This window comes from Dendropsophus ebraccatus, chromosome 3 (genome assembly GCF_027789765.1).
Source record: "Dendropsophus ebraccatus isolate aDenEbr1 chromosome 3, aDenEbr1.pat, whole genome shotgun sequence".
Lineage (NCBI taxonomy): Eukaryota > Metazoa > Chordata > Amphibia > Anura > Hylidae > Dendropsophus > Dendropsophus ebraccatus.
Window position 1 is genome coordinate 157281520 of NC_091456.1, and position 21951 is coordinate 157303470.

The following is a 21951-nucleotide window of genomic DNA, read 5'->3' on the forward strand; positions in this document are numbered from 1 at the left end:
CTTCTCTTCTAAATCACCATGCTCCAATGCCAAGTGCCGGACGAGGGGGTGTAAAGCACGCCACCTGTCGAGTGACAAATCTGCTTTATCTGTCAGTATGATGGAGGAGGATCCCCCCAGTCTCCACCATAGGCGTATACAGACTCGGTGGTGGACACTGGGGGGCGGGGCATGGTCACATGCTCCTCCATGTCGGCCATCTTATGGACAGACTCACCACAGAGTAGGACAGCACAGCCTGGAGGAGGGGAGTCAGATGTTAGCTCTCTAAGGTACACAGGGAGCTGCTGTCAGTAAGTGCAGTGAGTACAGTTACTAATACTGCACACTGAACTATTTTACTGTATAGTGGCCAACCCTTTTAATCCCATCAAACATTTTGTGGATGAATGGGTAAACATTCCCACAGACACCCTTCAAAATCTTGTAGATGGTCCATCCAGAGGAGTTAAAACAAAGGGCCGATGAACTCCATATTAAAATCTATTGATTTAGAATAGGTTGTTTAACCCTTTGAGGACCAGGCCCAAAATGACCCAGTGGACCGCGCAAATTTTGATCTTAGTGCTTTCGTTTTTCCCTCCTCCCCTTCAAAGAGCTCCAGCACTCTCAGTTTTCTATCTACAGGCCATGTAAGTGCTTGTTTTTTACAGGAATAGTTGTACTTTGTAATGGCGTCATTCATTTCACCATAACATGTATGATGGAATTCCAAATATATTATTTATGAAGATATAAATAGGTGAAATCGTAAGAAAGAATGCAATATGGTAAAGTTTGGGGGGTTCCTGTGTCTACGTAATGCACTATATGGTAACAGCGACATGACACTATTATTCTATAGGTCAGTCCGAACACAACCATATGCAGGATACACAGATTCTCTAATGTTATATATTTTTTGTTTTTATGAAATCCTTTTTTTTGGCAATTAAATATTAATAAAATGGGCCTATTGTGACGCTTATAACGGTTTTATTTTTTCACCTACGGGGCTGTGTGGGGTGTCATTTTTTCCGCCATGATCTCTAGTTTTTATTAATACCATATTTGTGAAGATCAGACGTTTTGATCACTTTTTATAGATTTTTTTAAATATATAATGTAACATAAAATCGGTAATCTGCGCACTTTTCCCCCTCTTTTCGTGTACGCTGTTTACCGGTCACAATGACGCTTGTTATATTTTAATAGATCGGACAATTACACACGCTACGGTATATTACATGTTTATCTATTTATTCATTTTTATATGTTTTATTTATATAATGGGAAAGGGGGGTGATTTAGACTTTTATTGGGGGAGGGGTTTTGGGGTAGTGTGTTAGTGTTTTGAACTTTTTTTTTTTTACACTTTTGAAGTCCCTTTGGGGGACTTGTACATACAATACTTAGATTTCTACACTGATGAATGCTATGCCATAGGCATAGCATTGATCAGTGTTATCGGCGATCTGCTCATTGAGCCTGCCTGTGCAGGCTCAGTGTAGCAGATCGCCGATCGGACCGCACGGAGGCAGGTAAGAGACCTCCGGCAGTCCGTTTCAACAATCGGGACCCCTGCAGTCACACTGCAGGGGTCCCGATCGGTAAGTGACAGGGGACTCCCCCTGTCACTTACACTTAAACGCCGCGGTCGCGCCGCGATCGCGGCGTTTAAGGGGTTGATGACACGCGGCAGCGTGATCGCTGCAGCGTGTCATTACCGGTGAGGTCCCGGCTGCTGATTGCAGCCGGCCCCCACCTGCTATGAAGCGCGCTCCGCTCCGGAGCGCGCTTCATAGCGGGAAAAACACCCAGGACGTAAGGTTACGTCATGGGTCGTCTGGGGACAGACTTCCATGACGTAACCCTACGTCCAGGGTCGTCTAGGGGTTAAAGCTCCTATAGGTGTACATTGTAGATGTCCCAATATTTTTGTCCATACTGTGTAATTTTCACATATAAATGGCAACATTTTATTTGTATTCCATATATTGATTAGCTTTATTATTATTATTTCAGGCGAAGTTTGGCACCCTATCAGATTTTTTTGAGGCTTTGAGAAAAACCACCAATATTGATGAGTCCAGCAGCCCGTCATTCTTTCCAGTTTTAAGTGGAGATTTCTTCACCTACGCAGATAGGGATGATCACTATTGGAGTGGATATTTTACATCACGGCCTTTCTATAAACGTCTAGAACGAGTCATGGAATCTCATTTAAGGCAAGTGTTTTATTATATGGTTTATCTTTCACTGTATGTTTTTTATGGCTTTATATTTACTATAAGTAAGGAGGCACTAGAATCTAGCATTTTTTTTCTTTCAAATCAACTGGTGTTAAAAAGTCTATTAATTTGTAGTTTACTTCTATTTAAAAATCAAGTCTTTTGGTACTTATCAACTGCTGTATGTCCTGCAGGAAGTGGTCTATTCTTTACAGTCTGACACAGTGCTCTCTGCTGCCACCTCTGTCCATGTCAGGAACTGTCCAGAGCAGGAGAGGGTTTTTTTCGGTGGGGAGTTGCTGCTGCTCTGGACAGTTCCTGTCACGGACAGAGTTGGCAGCAGAGAGCACTGTGTCAGACTGGAAAGAGTAAATCACTCCTGCAGGACATACAGAAGAAAATTACAAATCTTTTATAACTTTCTGATAGTTACTTTGAAAGATAAAGACATCTATATTTATATTTATTTATTTTGCTGGAGCACCCATGAAATATGAGTACCCTATGAAAACAATACCTAATAGCATAGTGTGTATGTGTGTATATAGATATATATAAATATGTGTGTGTGTGTGTGTGTGTATGTATGTATATATATATATATATATATATATATATATATATATATAATATTCCTCTTTCTCACATAGAACCATTAAACCACCTATACTTCTAGACATTGACATAAGAACAGAATTTGTGAAGCCCTGGTAAACAATATGCCCTCAGGGAGCCCAGACATAATGACGACACAGCCAATGTCCCTGAGTTATTACGTCCATTAGTTGTGTGGATGGTTATGGATATACTTTGCCCATATATCGGTTGGTACGGCTGCTAATTGGCACTGTGCAGAGCTTTTTCCTGTTATTACTTCATTGCTTAAAATAAAAATGACAATGGCAATGTTTTTATATGCCATAAGAGCGTAATTAATACCAACAATCAGGGTTTTTATATTGCCGGTGACTTTTCCAGCATGACTAGAACTCTCTATAATTGAGAATGCAATAAAGTAGCTGCACTAAAATTTACTTATTACTTGTTTGTTTTTAATGTTACATTCAATTAGGGAATCCTGTAAGCGCAATTAAAGAGCCGCGATTATAGCTCGGCTTCATTGTAATTTTGATTGAAATAATACCTTACTGAGAAAAAAAAAATCTTAAATAAGGAAAAACTATTATATTCCCCATTTGCCTCTATGAATAATGCACTGGAAGAACAAAGCTCATAAATGCCTTCTTAAGCAGCCTTAATATGTCTTGTCACAACTGTCACAGCCTTGGATAATTTTCAAGGACATTACATTAGTATTCAATAAGAGGCAACTATGGTGAGGTTTTAGTAAAGCATGTTACCTTCAAGTGTTCTTCATTGTGTTTAACTGTTTAGACACGCATTGCTATTTTTGCGCCTCGTTTGTGTTTGTTTTAGTAATGCATTTATAACATGACCCCCATCTGCTTGAATGGCGCTGCCCATGGATGTCTGAGGGCTCCGGCGTGATAGACATAGGCCCCTACGTTAGGCAGGTTTACAAATGAATGAGCTAGAAAATGGCACGGCTTGTAAAAGGCGTCATACAAAGACATTTGTTAATGGGAGAGAAGTTATTAAGGATAAGCCCAAGCTATAAATGGATGGGCAGTAGATAAAAGGGACCTGTCATGTTGCAAATGAAGTCTATATTATAGAGCGGGAGGATCGGAGCAGATTGATATACTTTGTGGGAAAAATTATGGAGTCATTTGTCATTTCATATACATTTCTGATCGTTCTGGGCTTAGTCGTAGTGTGGGCGATCAATGATTGACAGCTATCTGTGTGTATATGTAATAGCTGGCAATCAACTTTTCTAAAAAACATGGCCACTTTCTTCCAGAGACAACACAACTCTTGTCTCCAGGTCGGGTGCGGTTTTCAATTAAGTTCTATTCACTTCAATGGAACTGGGTTGCAAAACCTGCACCCAAACTGGAGACAAGAGTGGTGGTGTCTCAGGGAAGAAAGTGGCCATGTTTTTCTAATGCTGGATAACCCCTTTAACCCAGAATGACTGGATACTTACACAACGTGACCAGTTCCCTTAAAGCAGTGCTTCTCAATTCCAGTCCTCAGGCCTCACCTGATATAATTATACTTAGTGCATCAGGTATTATCACAGCTGCTCTTTGTATGGGATATTCTCAAGCCATGACCTGTTGGTGAGGACTGGAATTGAGAAGCACTGCCTTAAAGTGACACTGTCGCCCCCTTTTTGCATTCGGACTTCTCTACAGGGGTGTAGAGGGTAAATTTAGCAGTTTTTATACCTTATTTTATATCTTACCTCATGATGCTTCAAGTTTAAGTAAAAATGCCCGATGCTGCAGCGACGTTAATTAACGTGATAGCTGGAAACCCGCTGCAACCCTCAGCACCGCTGGCGCGCGCCCGTGAGCTCTGCCTCCTCCCCTCTCTCCCCTGCCGCTGTCCCAAGATTGGGACAGCGGCAGGGGACAGAGGAGAGGGGGCAGACATACGGACATCAGCTTATGGGATCATTATGATCCCATAAGCTGATGTCCAAACACGACCTGGGCATTGATGCATCAATGACCCCAGGTGGTGAAAGGGTTACGGTACACATACACGGTCAGGTTGATAAAATGGTGAGTAGTAATTTTAAACTAGTGACAGACTACAGTCGTCTGTGCTTGAAATTTTCATCCAATAGTTGGGCAAAAGATAGTACATTCAGAAAGGGCCTTTTCATGGATAAAAATCATTCCATAATGGACTGTTCCGAGAAAAATTATCCTTTCACAGTCATTGATCATGTATGGCCAGTTTAAATAACAGAGAAGGCAATATGGGCTGAACATGTAGAGCTGCATTCATTCAACAGTTGTACAGCCACCAACCTACTTCTGTCTAGTGTGTATGGTGACCTTTAGGGTCCTTTTACGCATTCCGGTATAGGAGATCAGGACTTGTTTGCAGGGCCTTCAGAAGGCACTATTATTGTGCAGTCAGGCCCAGCAAACCATCACTGTATCGTTTGTGCGGCTATTTAAATATATTGCTATTGGCCACATATCCCCTGCTTACACGGATGTATGGCTGATAGCAATACATTTTGAAGCCCCACAAAGCTTTTTTCCCACTACTTGGCCATTCACTGACACGCTTATGTGGTCCGAATATCTGCTCAGTGAGTGATTCTAGTAATGCGCCTTGCCGAACATTGGCCTATGTAAAAGTGGCTTTAGGCTGTGGGTATGTGTCAATTACTGTAGCTTTGTTCTTTGAATTTACAGATTTCCCTTTTTGCTATCATTTTACATTTTACCTTTCGGTTTATGCTGTAGTATGAAATTGTTATGTACATAAGATACTAATACCACACTAGGGCTGAGCTATATGTAAAATCTATAAAACACAAAAGCATGATGGCATTTGAGGCCGCAACTATATTGCTAAAAACAGTAGAGAAGTAGAAGATGAGGTGCATAGTAGTTGATGTATAGTAGTACTTTGATTAATGGCCCAGCCCTAAGCCATTCTATAATCCTCTTAATAAAGTGTAGAATTGTCTTGTCTAGAATCCATACACTATTATTCTAATAATTCTATGCACTTCAATATCATGCATAAGACTAACACTCACAGATAAAGGAGCACCGTATATATGTACACACACCAGTATACAGTAATACATATCCTGCAAAGTTCAAGTTTTGCAAGATATGGAATATCGACACTTTGAGAGTAAGTGAATGATAGCGTGGCTCTAGGATTGTTTTATCCTTTTTATAACAAGTGTAGCAAGTACCAGAAACAGGATACTGTGTGTACGTATAATTTTTATTAGCATTGTTTGTGTTTGAAAAAGATCCATCTCTTGTAGGGATGAAAGCATTGCGGCTGCTTCATGCTTTGCTGGGCACAGTAGGCGCAGATTGCTGGAGCATGATGTTACCATGATGATTTGTTTCCTGGAACTTTGCCTCTTGGTAGTTGAGGACTTTGTTATACCTGCATCCTGTACTGAGCAGAATGGCTCACTGCAGTTCTCACTTCTAGTTGCATTACACAAGTGTTTCCATTTTAATCTTCCTCTTCCCCGTCATGAGCATTTTGCATGTTTCCCCATTTGTTAGTATTTCTGTATTATAGTGAGGCTGCAGTTAACCTAAAGAGAGTTGTGTTTCGCATAAAGCCATCCAGAGAGCCCCAGATCTGCTGCACTTGGATCCCAAATGTACAAACAACTTGCTAAAGGAGAAATGTTTAATTCAATATAATCTTGCAAAACTATTAACCACTTAACAACTCATGATGTAGATTTATGGCCGAGCTCCCGGCTGCTATCAGTAGCCGGGGACAGCGGCAGTTAGCAGGCACTGTACGATCGCAGTGCCCTGTAGTTAGGACAGCTGCATTTAAATGCCCTCTAAAGCGTCTCCATGCTGGTCTAGATGCTGCATCTCTTCCCCTTACCGGGTCGGGCTTCAGCGTCTGATTGACACTGATCCCGGTACGGTAATCTACAGATCTGGGCTGCAGCAGCCTAGAGTGATTTTGTACAATGCACACGTAGCACTTCATCCCGTTTTTCTTCTACATTACATTTATGTGTCTATTTGCCACAAATCTCCATCCATACTGTATTTATCCTGACCCATGCCTTATTACAGGAGCATGATCTGTAGAGGGCTGCTTTTCTGGCTGTATTCTGCTTGATTTAATGGGTTTGTGTCCTATAGTTATTTTTGAATAGGTCAATAATACGTTAGCAATATATTTTCATATGCAAAAAAAAGTGAGTCTGTGGAGCCTCATTTAAGAGTCTCGAAACACGGGGCTAGCCAGATATCAGCCTGGCTGTTCACATGTGTCCTTTATGTTCCTTTTCTGGTATGGTACACCTGTGTGATTGGACAGAATTGTAACATTTACTTTATTGGTGCCCAATCTTGGCTGCTTTAACTACACCCATACTTATCAGCTGCTGTATGTCATGCATTTTCATTCTGACACAGTTCTCTCTGCTGACATCTCTGGCAGAGACAGGAACTGTGTCTTGGTTTTCTATGAATCCCCATAGAAAACCTCTCCTGCTCTGTACAGTTCCTGTCTTGGCCAGAAATGTCAGCAGAGAGTACTGTGTCAGACTGAAAATAAAACAACATTTCCTGCATTACATACAGTAGCTAATAAGTATGGGAAGACTTGAGATTTTTTATTAGGTGTAAATTGCAAATCTATATAACTTTGACACCAGTTGATTTGAAATAAAAAGATTTTCACTGGATAACCCCTTTTAAGTAAAACAAATCTGAAACCAACCCCCCCCCCCACACACACACACACACACACACACAATTAAAAAATAAATAAATGTGTTTTCGTTTTCAATTTCACTGTGCCAATTTTTTTCTGGCTTTGCAGCATATTTTATGGAAAAATTTAAGCCTGTCATTGCAAAGTACAATAAGTGACACAAAAATAAGGGCTATGGCCTTTTAAACACGAAGAGGAGAAAAAAAAAAACAGGATAAATACAGTATGGATGGAGACTTGTGGCAAATAGACACATGAATGTAATGTAGAAGAAAAACGGGATGAAGTGCTACGTGTGCATTGTACAAAATGTCAAGAAAAAGTGCCAAGTCTATTATGAAAATAACCAACTTTCCAAAGGCAAATCTAAAGTTCGTAATAAACTTGGCCCTTTTCCTTGAAATCTTCCACAATGCACACTTGGCACTTCCTCTAGTTTCTATTGTAATTATGTGTCTATCTGTTGGTGATCCACATTTGTATTGTACTTACTCTGGGCCATGCCTTATTACAACAAGAACATGTTTTGTGGTGGCTTTCGTGTGTTTTTCTTTGAAGCCCTGGATGTATTTTCCCTGTTTTCAAGTGTTTGTGTTCTGTATCTTTTTTGACTAAATCAATTTGTTCGATATATTATCTGTGTGTGGCGTTTGTTCCTCGCTACAAAACACACTTTTTTAAAGTGGTATTTCAGCATTCAATTTTTTTTTTTTTTGCGCTAACTACAGTACTTGCCCTCCCTGATCCTCTGCAGCTGTTTGGACAGTGCTTGGGCCCGACCTCTTTGCGGCTTCCTCTGATATATGGTCCCCAAAGATCACGCTGCTTAGCCAATCTCTCTACCAGGCCTGACTGATCTTGGCCTAAGATGGCTGAGGGGGAATCTCCCACATGGATGATATGTCAGAGGAAGCAGAGCAAAACAGCTAAGACCAGGTGTCATTGGAATGGCAACTGTGGGGATTGGGCAGATAAATATACTTGTCTACTATAAGAAAACAATTCCTATCACTGGAATATCCTGTTAAGTAAGTAAATAAAATAAATGTTACACCTCTTTCACTTTCAGATCTGCGGAGATACTGTATTCATTAGCACTAGTGCACTCACAAAGAAGCAGCATACTGGAGAAATTCCCGTCAGGAGAACATTACAAGTTACTGACAGAAGCCAGGAGGAATTTAGGACTTTTCCAGCATCATGATGCAATAACTGGGACTGCTAAAGACTGGGTTGTGGTGGACTACGGCACCAGGTAAACTCTTCTCCTCTTTTCTGAGCCCATTGCTGCAACGTTGCTATCAGTCACAAAGATAAAATGCTGCACTGATATATTCTCTTGTTATCAATGAACAGAGCTGAAAAAAAAAAATCTCAAATCTCCTCTTTTATGTGGTAACTTTTGGGCCTGTATTATGGCTGCACCACACAGACTAGAATGCAGAAGGTCTGGTGGTTGTGGCTGTAATATAGACAGTAAAATAGACTATGTTGGCATGGCTACAATATGAGGCTTATAAGGCAAGATGTGACTGTGCACCACACACTGAATTCTAGCTGAATTCCACTGTTTTCTGCCAATGTTGTTGTCTTGCTAAGCCTTCCCATTATTTTTATTTATTTAGTTATTTTTAAAGGGCCCATAAAACTGCCGTTATTTGCCATTAAATGGCGGCCATCCACTCAATTTCAAGTGTGTAAATAGAGCCTTTAAGTGTTTTCAATCCACTCCTGGTTTTGGTTGCAAAATACTGAGCAAAAATACTGTGTGGGAACATAGCCTTAAAGGGCAACTCCAGCGAATGTTTTTCCTTTTAAATCAACTTGTGTAAGAAAGTGCCAAAGATTTGTATTTTACTTTTATTGAAAAAAATCTCAAGTCTTCCAATACTTATCAGCAGCTGGATGTCATAGACATAGAGCAGCTGATAAGTACTTTAAGACTTGAGATTAGAGATGAGCGAACCTGGAGCATGCTCAAGTAGATCCGAACCCGAACTTTCGGCATTTGATTAGCGGTGGCTGCTGAACTTGGATAAAGCCCTAAGGCTATGTGGGAAAACATGGATATAGTCATTGGCTGTATCCTTGTTTTCCAGACAACCTTAGAGCTTTATCCAAGTTCAGCAGCCCCCGTTAATCAAATACCGAACGTTCGGGTTCAGATGGACTCGAACCCGAACCCGGTTCGCTCATCTCTACTTGAGATCTTTTTGTTAATATAAGTAAATAACAAATCTCTGGCACTTTCCAATACCAGTTGATTTGAAAGAAAAAAAAAAATCACTAGAGTTGCCCCTTCGAGTATACAGAATAGTCCCCCAAGCAAATATTTGAAAATCTCAACAATGATCAGTGCTATGGAATCTTATTTTCCCTGAATTCCCTTCTCTTCTGCCCCCACAATTTATCCTTTTTAATTAATAGTTATGCTTCATATACTTGTCTCTAATATGTAAAGAAAAAACTGATACTACAACACACTCCTTTCCTTTCTTTGTCTTTCTTTTTTTTCTGTTATCTTTTTTATTTTTTGTTTCTTTTTCTTTGTCTTTTTCCTTTGGTATGCTTCATATACTTATTTTTAAAATACTTTTTTTCTTTATGCTTTCTTTTCTTTTTCTTTGTGGGTGCACAGCAGAACAGCAGGATGTGCTACCACTGAAATTAGTGCTATAATATTTCATACATACTGTTGAACATACATACAGTACAGTGTTTTTCCTAGGATGACCCCTTTTACTGTAAGGCTACGTTCACATCAGCGTTTGACCACCCGGCACCATCCCGTCTACCTTTTCCGTTTTGGAGTAAGCAAAACGAAAACTGTCGGATCGGTTAAAATCCCCATAGATTCCCATGATATTTTAGTGTGCTCCGTTTGCCCTAATTGTGCTCCGTTTGCATGCAATCCGTTCAAGATCCGTTTTTTTGAACGGAAGAAAAAAGTGTTTGCAGTATTTTTCTTTCCGCTTAAAAAAACGGATCACGAACGGAAAGTGCACTTCCGTTTTTTTTTTTACATTGTAGCAAATGAGGACGGATCTAAAATAGAAGGTATTTCCGTTCACATCCGTTTTTTTCATCCGTTTTTGCACTGAGCATGCGCAGAAGCAGCAAGAAACCAAAGAAGAAAAATAAACAGATAGAAAAACGGATGCTGACTTTTGTACATCAGTTTGCATGTTTGCATCAGTCATTTTTTTTAAGCAAAAATACAAGCGGACCATTAAAAAAAATGAATATTTTGCAATCAGTTTGAATCGGTCTGCTCATCAGTTTATGCTCATCCGTTTAATATGGACGGATCCGTTAGAAACAAAGAAAAACGCTAGTGTGGCTGAGCCCTAAGGGTGCCTGCAGTTCATCTTCCTTTTCATTTGCATGGAAAAATTTTATACAACTTTTATACAAAGTAATAAATTGTGGGAATTCTGCATCATACATGTGTCCTGGAGCTCTGTTATTATTTGCTATAATTGATATATCAAACTGTAGCATTTCATAGGGTTTAGAAACCTAGAAAACCACCTGGTCCATCTAGTCTGCCCGTGAATTTCCTTTTTATTTTTCTCTAGCTTGCTGACTGTGGATTTACCAACCACATCTGCCGTATGTAAATCAGTCTTATAGTTTAGGAAAACATTATTATATACTGTTATAGAGGTTGTATTATATTCTTAGCAGCCTCACAGGTGGCACAGATGTCGCAGCCACCCTACAGATGCTCGAATCCTGTGTGAAAGCAACCATGCTGTATGCAGCCAGTGCTTTTATGTGAGATGTGAGTGGGTGGGGGTGGTGAAGATAATAAAAAGAATAAAATTAAATATAAATATATATATGCGCGCGTACACACACACATTGTGACATTAAGGTTTGTTTTTCTTTTACTCTGCAGGCTTTACCATTCTTTGATGAACCTGAAGAAAGTAATTGTAGATTCTGCACACCTTCTTATTCTAAAAGATAAAGGGACCTACATCTACAATCCATCAGCTCCGTTCTTCAGTATGGTGGGTTAATGTGTTACAGTATATGATATACATGAGTTAGCAGTGATAGTTGTGATTTGCTAGTGGAAAAAATTTAATATTTACAAATCAACTGGTGACAGAAAACTATACAGAGCTGTATATGACCTTTATTTAATAAAACCTGGGTCTTCTAGTACTTATTAGCAAGTTGTATAGTTTTCTCCAGTCCAACCCAGTGCTCCCTGCTGCCACCTCTGTCCATGTTGGGAACTCTCCAGAACAAGCACACACCTATGCTGGACATTTCCTAGCATGGACAGAGGTAGCAGAAGAGAGCACTGTGTGAGACACTAAAGAATTACACAACTTCCTGAAAGGCATACAGCAGCTGGTGATTTTTTTTTTTTTTTTTTAGTACTATAAAAATCTGTTAAACTGATGCCAGAAAGTTAAAGTGGCACTCTGAAGAAAATACATGTTCAGCTTTTTTCTCACAAAGCAAATATAATAAGTTTGTGTAAAATATATATCCTGCTTTTCTTCTAGGGTCCTAGATATGCAGTGTTTCCTATCCTTTTATAAAGCTGTTTTAGTTTCTCTGTTCAATGGGTTAGAAAAAGAAGAACTTTCAGTATTGGACTCTAATCAGTAAAAGAAAATCTGGGTAATACATTCCCTTTAAAGTCAGGAATTAATAAAAGATGACCCTCATTTACTATACCTGATGCGTTCTATGTGGTTCACTAAATGAGTGAAACATCTTATTAAAGGTTGTCTGGGCGGGGGAGTTTTGTACTTATATGCCTGCAAAGGGAGTGATTGAAAACTCCCCCGAAAGTAGTAACATGCTCTCACCTTCCCTGCTCCAGTACTGATGCTGGTATACTGCAGCTTTGGTCCCCTGGGTCTGAGTGGGGGCCTGCAACGTGACTAGAGATGAGCGAACCAGTTCAGCCGGTATGGGATCCGGTTCAGATTTTTCCAAAAGTCCAAGTCCGGTCGGATTTGGACTCTTGGAAGTCCGCTCTGAATTTATTTTATTTTTTCTTGCGTTCTAAAATGGCAGCCACCATTTTAGATAGCAGGAAGTGTTCTGGGCAGGAAAAGCACTTTCCCATGATGCCCAGAACACATCCAATCAGCAGGGATGTTGCACTAGCACTAGCCCACCCCCTGTGTGACGTTGATATTGCTTTAAGTGGAGCTGTCACATGACCGCACAACGCAGTGCACAGAGCTCGTCAGTGACAAAACACTGCTGCTGCACGCTGCTATACTGAGAAGATATTGTACAAAAGCAAAGACTAAAAGATTATTAGGAAAGCGGAGAGGAGAAACATATAGTGATTGAGAGAGAAAAATAGAGAGGGCAAAAGATAGATAGGTAGATAGATTAGGCATAGGAGAGCAAAGGGTGCACAGAACAAAAACGTGCTATACAGATATACAAGTACTATACTGTCACCCTTGCGAGCGTGTATATGACATAGGTGTTATCCTGAGGCACAAATATACATTGTGCATGTGAGTAGAATAAAACTCTAAAAAAAAAGTGCTATGTAGATATAAAAGTACTATAGTTGGACCCTTGCGAGAGTGTAGTGGAGAGACTGCTCCTTCACTGCATTTGTGACCTTTTTCCTGCATAGACCCTGTAATGGTGAATATTGAAGTGTAAAAAAAAAATAAAAAAAATTGACTTTGAGATAATGATGTTACTGGCACGTAGAGCCCTAAATTCAACCAAATACACTACCCCCGTATCATATAGATGCTTTAAACTATGAAATCCGAAGAAATTCGTTCGAACCGAACTTTTCAAAAAAATCCAGAAGTCCGGACAGAACAAACTTTTGAAAAGTTCGCTCATCTCTAGACGTGATGTGTCAGGCCCGCTCAGCCAGTCACTGGCCGTAGCTGTGTCCCACCTTGGCTACTGATTGGCCGAGCGGCCCTAACAAATCACGTCCCAGGTCCCCATGTTTGTCCATGTTTCAGACACTTTTTTTAAGTAGATTATTCATTCATTTTGCACAAAACAATGACACATAAGCAGAGATAGACACTGCTTAGCTACATTAAGTTTAATTTAGACCATGCACCAAAATGGAACCTGTCCATATTGATATTTATCTTTGTGGGAAAAGAGTCTGTATAACTTTGTTTGATTTGAAATGTCTGATCTTTCAATGATAAGGAGTCCAGTGGGTGGCCCTATCTCTGAGTGACACTGCCCACTGGATTACTTAGCCACAAATGAGCAGGAAATTCAAACAGTAAAATACAAGTTATACTGAATCTTTTTCTCCAAATATATGTATTAATCTGCCCAGCTCTTAGGGTCCATTTACACAGAAAGATTATCTGACAGATTATCTGCCAAAGATTTGACGCCAAAGCCAGAAATGGATTTGAAAAGAGGAGACCTCTCAGGCTTTCCTTTATGACCTCATCTTTGTTTATAGTCCATTCCTGGCTTTGGCTTCAAATCTTTGGCAGATAATCTGTCAGATAATCTTTCTGTGTAAATGGACCCTTACTGCTCAATATCATGATCTATAGATTAGATAACATTTTAGTGTTACCTGGTTCCTTAAAAATCCATGTACAAATTTAAAGGGGATATCCAGTGCTACAAAAACATGGCCACTTACTTTCAGAGACAACACGACTCTTGTCTCCAGTTCAGGTGCGGTTTGCAATTAAGCTCAATTCACTTCAATGGAACTGAGCAGCAAAACCCTGCCCAAGCTGGAGACAAGAGTGGTGCTGTCTCTGGAAGAAAGTGGCCATGTTATTGTAGGGCTGGATAACCCCTTTAAGGGCCTTTTACAAGTGCAAAAAATTAAGTCTCTTGAATTTAGGCAATAATCTTCTGGTGTAAACACAGCAATGCTCAAACTACAAACGTAACACTTTTATATTTCGTTGATCACATTCATCTTCAAAATCATTGTTAGGGTACAAACCCACTTGACGTATTTGCTGCGTGAATCAGTCTTAAAAATAAGCAGGCAAAACGCAGGTTGGCTTTATACAATTTGTTCTGCGTTAAAATACGCAATTGCGTATTTTTGAAGCGTGAAGCTACATGCGTTTTTCACACAGGTTGTTAACAACTGATGCTTTGCTAACAACAAGCTTCACGCTTCAAAAATACGCAATTGCGTATTTTAACGCAAAACAATCGTATAAAGCCAACCTGCGTTTTGCCTGCTTATTTTTAAGACTCACGCAGCAAATACGTCAAGTGGGTTTGTACCCTTAAACGCAATTACGATCATTCATGGTATATAAACTAATGCAAATATGATTGTAATTACTATCGCATTACCCACATTTTATAACAATTTATCCTCTCGTCTCAATGCCTATCGTTTTAAAAGAAAAAATCATTGCTTGTCATTTGCTAAACAAGCACTTAAATGATTTATCTGTTCGTGTAAAAGGACCCATACAACTTATCCTAAAGATAGACAGTAGTAGTAGATCCCTTCCCCTATGCTTATGAATTGTACATCTTTTTTTAAAGATTCATATGACCTTCTTTATTTCCTGAGTTTTGAATGCTTAGAAGGAATACTGCTGCTCACACTAAGGCAACATTCACACGTCAGTATCTTTTCAAGGATCATAATCTGAATCCTCTCTTTTTCATCCGCAATCCGGAAAAAAACTGTTTTGCAATCCGTATTGTGTTTCGTATTTTTATCCATTTTTTGCAGGGGTTGTGAAGAGTAAGAGGGGATGGCAAAAATTATGTTATTAGCTGTCATGTACTCTCCGCAAATTTTGCACTCTCCGTAGACTTCTATGGGGGGGTGTACGCTCCGTAATCACGGACCGTATTACAACATGTCCTATATTTTTTCATCATGGATTGCAGATCCCCAAATTTACTAGATGTATGGATAGCACCATAGACAATAATGGGTTGTAACTAGAAATGAGCAAACCTGGAGCATGCTCGAGTCCATCCGAACCTAAACTTTCGGCATTTGATTAGCTGTGGCTGCTGAAGTTGGATAAAGCCCTAAGGCTATGTGGAAAACATGGATATAGTCTTTGGCTGTATCCATGCTTTCCAGACAACCTTAGAGCTTTATCCTAGTTCAGCACCCCCGCTAATCAAATACCGAACGATCGGGTTCGGATGGACCCCAACCCGGTTCGCTCATCTCTAGTTGTAACTGATTCAATATTTCGAGGTCTGTAAAAATGGATGAAAAATACTGACGTGTGAATGAAGCCTAAAGCTCATTACTAGTATTTTGTTTTTCAGGATGATGTGCAGAAAGCACAGGATGCTTTACCTCAGAAGACAGTCATAAAGGTGTCTGTGCACCCCAGGTGAGTGAGTGAGTTTGACTTTTAATGAGGCTTAGTCCAATATCCAAACAATTTAAATAGTAATAACCTGATAAGCCATATGACACATGGGCCAGACGTTTGACATGTTAACCCCAAAGTTGTATTTTGTTTGTTTGTGTGACTATACACACAGGCTCTGGTGACTCTTGTGATTTGCACATTGGAACTTTTGATTTTTTTTTTGTTCTTATTACAAATTGACTCTTGTTTACTTTTTATAGGTCTTTAGTTATTTTCAACCCACTTGAGCAAGAGCGTGCGTCTGTGGTTTCCGTGTATGTCAGTTCACCAAAAATAAAAGTCCTGAATCCTGCAGGAAAAACCGTGAAAGCCCAAATCAGTGCGGTATGGGAAGGCGCTACATCGATGTCACCTGACACTTACCAGGTACCGCTTAGAATTGTTACACACTATGGGGGAGATTTATCAAACTGGTGTAAAGTAGAACAAGCAACCAATCAGATTCCACCTTTCATTTTCCAAAGAATCTGAGAAATGAAAGGTGGGATCTGATTGGTTGCTAGGGGCAACTAAGACAATTCTACTTTACACCAGTTTGATAAATCTCCCCCTATATGTTCACACAGCATAAAAAACGCAAAACCACGGTTTTCATTTAAAACAGCGGCTGTAGTTTCCCGCCGCTGCAGTGAACACAGCTGTCAGTGCAACTAGTAGTAGTGTGCACAGGGCCGTAGGAAAAAATGAACTTTTCTATTTTCTATAGGCGCAGTTTGGTGAACAGCGGCCGTAGTTAACCCTCTGTGCACACAAATGATGATTCTGCATAGCAGTATCGGCCGCAGGAACATGTAAAACGCCGGCCGTTGTTTGACACTGCAATCCTGAATCCTGCTTTACAGCGTGGGATCATAGCCATATACTGTATTCTGTGTAAAAAGTAGTTGCTGCCGCCTTTATTCATTTTGATATGAGCAGTGGATGACATATTTGGCAGTCCTGCATATAAAATAGTGCAACAATTCCTTTAAATATGTAAAGACTGGCCTGTTTCAGTAGTTGAAAAAGTAGGTCACAGATTTTCCCCTTGGTTTTAATACGGCAACGGTATATATTCTAGGAACACAGCTTTACTTGAAATGGGGTTATTAGATGCAGGACAGCCTGATATTTCATGTTGTGACCCTATGATAGGTGCTTTCAGCCTTGAATAGTAAGATAAGAAGGTTATTTATGAAAATGTATGCATAGCCAATAGTCCAGAAAGAGAACCGCTTTACTGATCGTAATAGTAAATCACTCTATTCCAAAACTGCTTTCAAAGTGCTATTTCAGTGGCAATATTGTAAGTCAATGTCTTATTCACTATACATTACCTGGTTATTAGCTGGTGAAAAGCTCTGATTAGCCAACAGATTGTTTCTATAGCTCCACACCTGTGCACAGGTAATGTGTGGTATTGCAGCTCAGCACCATTTACTTCAGTAGAGCTGAGCTGTAGTACCAGGCACCATTCATCAACAGGTATAGTGCTGTTTCTGGAAGAAAGCAGCCATGTTTTTCTAATCTTGGACAGTTCCTTTAACTGTGATAAGCATTGTCTAAATTGCACACTTAGCATTTATATTCTGTTTCCACATGAGAACAGAGAGACAAAAGTTTTATTCTTTGCCTTATGTGTGTTGGCAAGGGTCTTGACACATTTAGAGCCAATTTAAACAGTTGTATTTTACCTCCTTATGTTTGTTTGCCAAAAAACAAGGACAAATCCCAGTAGACAGAAGAAAGAAACCTTCAGCTATAGACTGTTACTCTTAAAGTATTGCTATCATTTCTAGTAAGTTTTGGCATATACCTAGACATGTAAAAAGTTACTGCTGGCACTGGCTACTGAGATATTGCCGGGGGAGTGCTTCGGCAGTGCACTTCACTCCCCAACTGTCAATCAAATTAACACATTTGCTCTCTTAAAATCTATGAAGTAAAGTAATCTGATGTCCCGCTGACCATGGAGTGGAGTGCACTCCTCATGAATGTATCTTTGTATCACAGCCAAAGGGATACCTGGTGCGATCAGTAGCTTTTAAGGTGTCTGCCGACATGACAAAAGTTACTGAAAATGACCATTTCAATGTAAAGTCTAAATAAAGCATGTGTCTATTATGTGAAACGTTATCATTTCTTCACTAGCCATTTCCTAATCCATTATTTATATCATTGTGTTGTCTTCCCAATTCTGTCCTTTAGGTTTCATTTCTGGCACACTTACCACCTCTTGGCCTAGCTACTTACCAGCTTGTGGAAGCAGAAGATGCAGAGTCTGTGAAGGCTGAATATACTGTCTTTACTAGAGGAAGGAGTAACAAAGTCCTGGCTGATGGAGTCTTCCACATCAATGAGCTGGATAACATTGTTACCGACTTAACTATAGAGAATTCTTATGTAAAGCTTTGGTTTTCACAGACCTCTGGATTACTGGAGGTAAGGAGCTCACACGTCTCCACACAATGGATATATTTTATTCGTAGTTTTGGTTTGTTTTTCAAAAATCGTAGTGGGTGAGTGGGGGGTGAGAATTACTTGTCTGTCTTTTAAAAGGACAGCTGTTTTTCTTCTACTCTGCATATAAGCATAAGAATCTGGAAGGGGGGCATTGACCTCTTTGGGAAAATGTTGTGGACATAACCTGTCATTTGCTGGGGGGATATTTGTTTTATGATTGTTCATAAACTCCCTACTTAATCTGAGACTTTGAGGCCTATTCGTAAGATGTTATGAACCCAGTAGTGGACACTAAGAGTTGTGGATGTTCATTGGTTACACTTTTTTTTTTTTGTAGCAAATGAAACTAAAGGAAGATGGAAAAATCCATAACGTCAGAATAGACTTTACCTGGTATGGTACTACAAACAACAGAGATAAAAGTGGAGCTTACCTGTTCCTGCCTGATGGTGATGCCAAGGTATGCGCATATAGGAATCCCATACATCCATTCAATGTTAAAGGGAACCTGTCGACCCCTGTGCTGGGGTAAAGGCCGTCCGACCCCTCCGCTAGAGACCCTTATACTTACCCCTTCTCTCCAAGTCCCACGCCTGGAGCCCATCCTGGGACGGAGATATCCCCATCGGAAGCCGTGTGCGCACGCTCCAGAGATGAGTCCGACACCCATAGAGAATGAATGGCTCCATTCATTCTCTATGGGCGCCAGTCTCCTCTCTGGAGCGCGCGCGCCGGTCTTCCGACAGTGAGATCTCCATCCCGGGACCAGCGACAGGCGCGGAACTTGGAGAGGAGGGTTAAGTGTAAGGGTCTCTAGTGGGGGGTCTGGTGGCCTTTACCCCGGCATGGGGGTGACAGGTTCCCTTTAAAGAGGCCCTGTGGTCATTTTTAATTTGTTGCAATGCCCCCTCAACTCTATTCCCAGAAATAGCAAGTTTAATATTTTGTTGACTATTTGAAATTTTCTTGAATAGTCAGGAGGGTGGGGACTGTATTTCAAACAGGCATGTACATGCTAGGCTCTGGGTATAAGTATCATCCTGAGAAAGCACAAATCAGGCTCAGGAGGGGGTGAATACGAAAATAGTTTTCACACTACCTTCAGCATCATATATTCAATTTGTAAACCCACATTTTGTTTTATTTCAGCCACCAGTCCTCTTTAACTAGGTTGTAAGTTCATCTATTTCCCGATTTTTCATTTATTTATTTTTAACCTGTAGAATTTTAGTGAAGTGTCTAACGCTGCTTAGATGGAAGTAAAACTAATGTTCTTGTTTTCATGGTTTGTTTCCTACTTTTTTTTTTTTTTTTTTTTTTTTTTTTTTTACTTTTTATCTAGAGGTTAGGACAAAAAAGGAATTGGGTAGAAATTAATGACTGGGGTTATTTGATCTATTCAATCCATAATCTATGAAATCTCATAACACAGTCCAAATGCTGAAAATCTAGCCCCATGATCAGTATTCACGTCCATAACTGTGGTTCGGCTCCAAGCAGTGTGCACTGTGTGGCTGAGCAGTTCCCGTCTGCGGTGCACACAGACATTTCAGCAGCATTTATTCTCATATTGTCACACTAGATTTCAGGACTATTGGTGGCGAGTCTGTGAGCAAGAGGGTTCCCCTTATAAACTGTTTATTTAAAGTTAGTCATTTTCTCCTCTGTAGGCGCTTTTCCTCCTCAGCATTGCTTCATGCCCTGATGTTCAGCACTGGGCACTCTTTTGTGTTTTGTATTCCTCACCATGTGCATTTTGCTAAAGGAAAAAAAAAATCCATCTGAACTTGTGCATATCATTATACTTTCCTGGCAGCAGTTTATGGAAATGAGGGTTTCCTCTTCACAATTCTAATGGTGAAATGACTGCTCCTGTCGTACATTTATTTAGTGGCTAAGGGACATAATGTAGAACAGTATCTAAAATGTTAAGCTTCTGGAAAATTCTTTTTTGGGATTAATTAGATGCAAATTAATAAGAATAAAAACTGTAATGTGAATGCACAAATAACGTCCGCAGTTACTGAATAGCGAAGACGTGGCTGAAGTCAGGTTCATTGTAGCACATAGTATGCCATGGGGGCATATATTCTCTAGCCTGTGTCTCATCTACATCTCTTGTCAAAAAGAAAATGGATTGCATGTATAAAAATATTGCTGCTTTCCCCAATCGGCCTGCCTCTTGGCAAAATCCATATGAAACATGGACTTAGAAATACTGTTTTGTGTGAATGCAGGCTAACAGGGAAGCTTCTACTAGTGCACAGGTGATGCCATAGTAGTATTAAAAACCATTGATAGAAAATTGTTTAGTCTGATAAATAGTTTCATTTGTTTGCTTTGCAACTTTTTTTTTTTCATCACCCATGTTAATGTACATAAGATGAACCACAAGGAATCAGATTGTAGAAGATTTACTGAAAAGTAGCAGAGAAGCTTTTCCGATACCAATTTTATGTTGTTTTCTTCTCCACTCACATCCAAATGAAACATTAGCAATTCTTCTGTCTCCTGCCTGGATTGTGTCTTCAGTTTATCACCACGGCTCCAGGTTTTTGCGGGCCCTTGGGTGACAGAGCCTCAGCGGGCCCCTCATCCATCAACACACTATGCACACTATCACTTGAGACACCACTAATATACACAGACACTTACTGACACACACGTTACTGACTGACTGACATAGACACTGACTGAAACACACACACAGTAATTAAGCTAAGTCTTCTCCCTCTTCCTCTCAGCCAGGCTGGTCTCCACACTGTACAATTAGGTTGAGGACCTTCCAATCATGTGATGAGATGCCCCTCTCTGCAGGACGCTGGCAGGTCCTGCTCTTTCTCCTGTGTCTTCTGATGTTCAGCGCCTACCCTGCACTACAGCGAGCAGGCTGAACAACAGAACACTGGGCCCCTCTCCCTCTCTGGGCCTCTGGAGGCGCAGGGGCTCTGGCACTTGCCCAGGTAAGCCCTGTGCTGATGCCCGGCCTAACTATTGGCGGCACATCTCCCTGTGTCTACAGGAGATGTGCGGCCAATAGCAATTTATTTCAAAGGCCATATGAATGCCACAGTGATTGTTCATGTAGCCCGGCCACAGAATCCATCTTGCCTCTGAAGGCACTGCAAAGTAGCGCCAATCTCGCTGATCAGCGCTCGCTTGCATCCTTGCACGGCCGTGTAAAAGGACCCTCACGTTAGGAAATAATTATGTTCAAAATCTGGACTAGATAAGTAGTTGTAAAAGTTAAATGTAGACTTAAGCTGTAAAATAGGGTTTCCTTTTGAAGGGCTATTCCCGCCTCAACATAAATTTAATACACTAACAACGTAAAAACAATGAAATTTGCATTTGGTCTATTCTCTGGAAATTCATACATCAATCTCTTCTTTGTTTATTGCCCATTGCCTAGAGTTACAGCCACCACTGTGATCCAGCAGTAATGGCCGTGCTTGCACAGTGTGCAGGGAATGACTGGGCACTCGGCAGCCCATAAATGTATAATTCCCCCCCCACACACACACACACTATTATGTATGTAAGCAAATGCAGAAATAACAGCCGCAAAGTCAGGGCAAGCTCATTGTTTATTCTAGTAGGTA

The 21951-nt window shown here is 40.3% G+C and overlaps 1 protein-coding gene across 1 annotated transcript in view; it reads left to right on the forward strand.

Annotated features, from left to right (window-relative positions):
• Nucleotides 1–21951, forward strand: part of MAN2A1 (mannosidase alpha class 2A member 1) — a 123256-nt gene that overhangs the window by 82837 nt on the left and 18468 nt on the right. Inside the window, exons 9-15 of the mRNA XM_069962977.1 lie at nucleotides 2005–2207; nucleotides 8608–8793; nucleotides 11440–11554; nucleotides 15798–15865; nucleotides 16108–16273; nucleotides 18095–18328; nucleotides 18687–18809. Of these exons, the coding sequence (XP_069819078.1) occupies nucleotides 2005–2207; nucleotides 8608–8793; nucleotides 11440–11554; nucleotides 15798–15865; nucleotides 16108–16273; nucleotides 18095–18328; nucleotides 18687–18809 (1095 nt within the window). The remainder of the gene's footprint in view (nucleotides 1–2004; nucleotides 2208–8607; nucleotides 8794–11439; nucleotides 11555–15797; nucleotides 15866–16107; nucleotides 16274–18094; nucleotides 18329–18686; nucleotides 18810–21951) is intronic.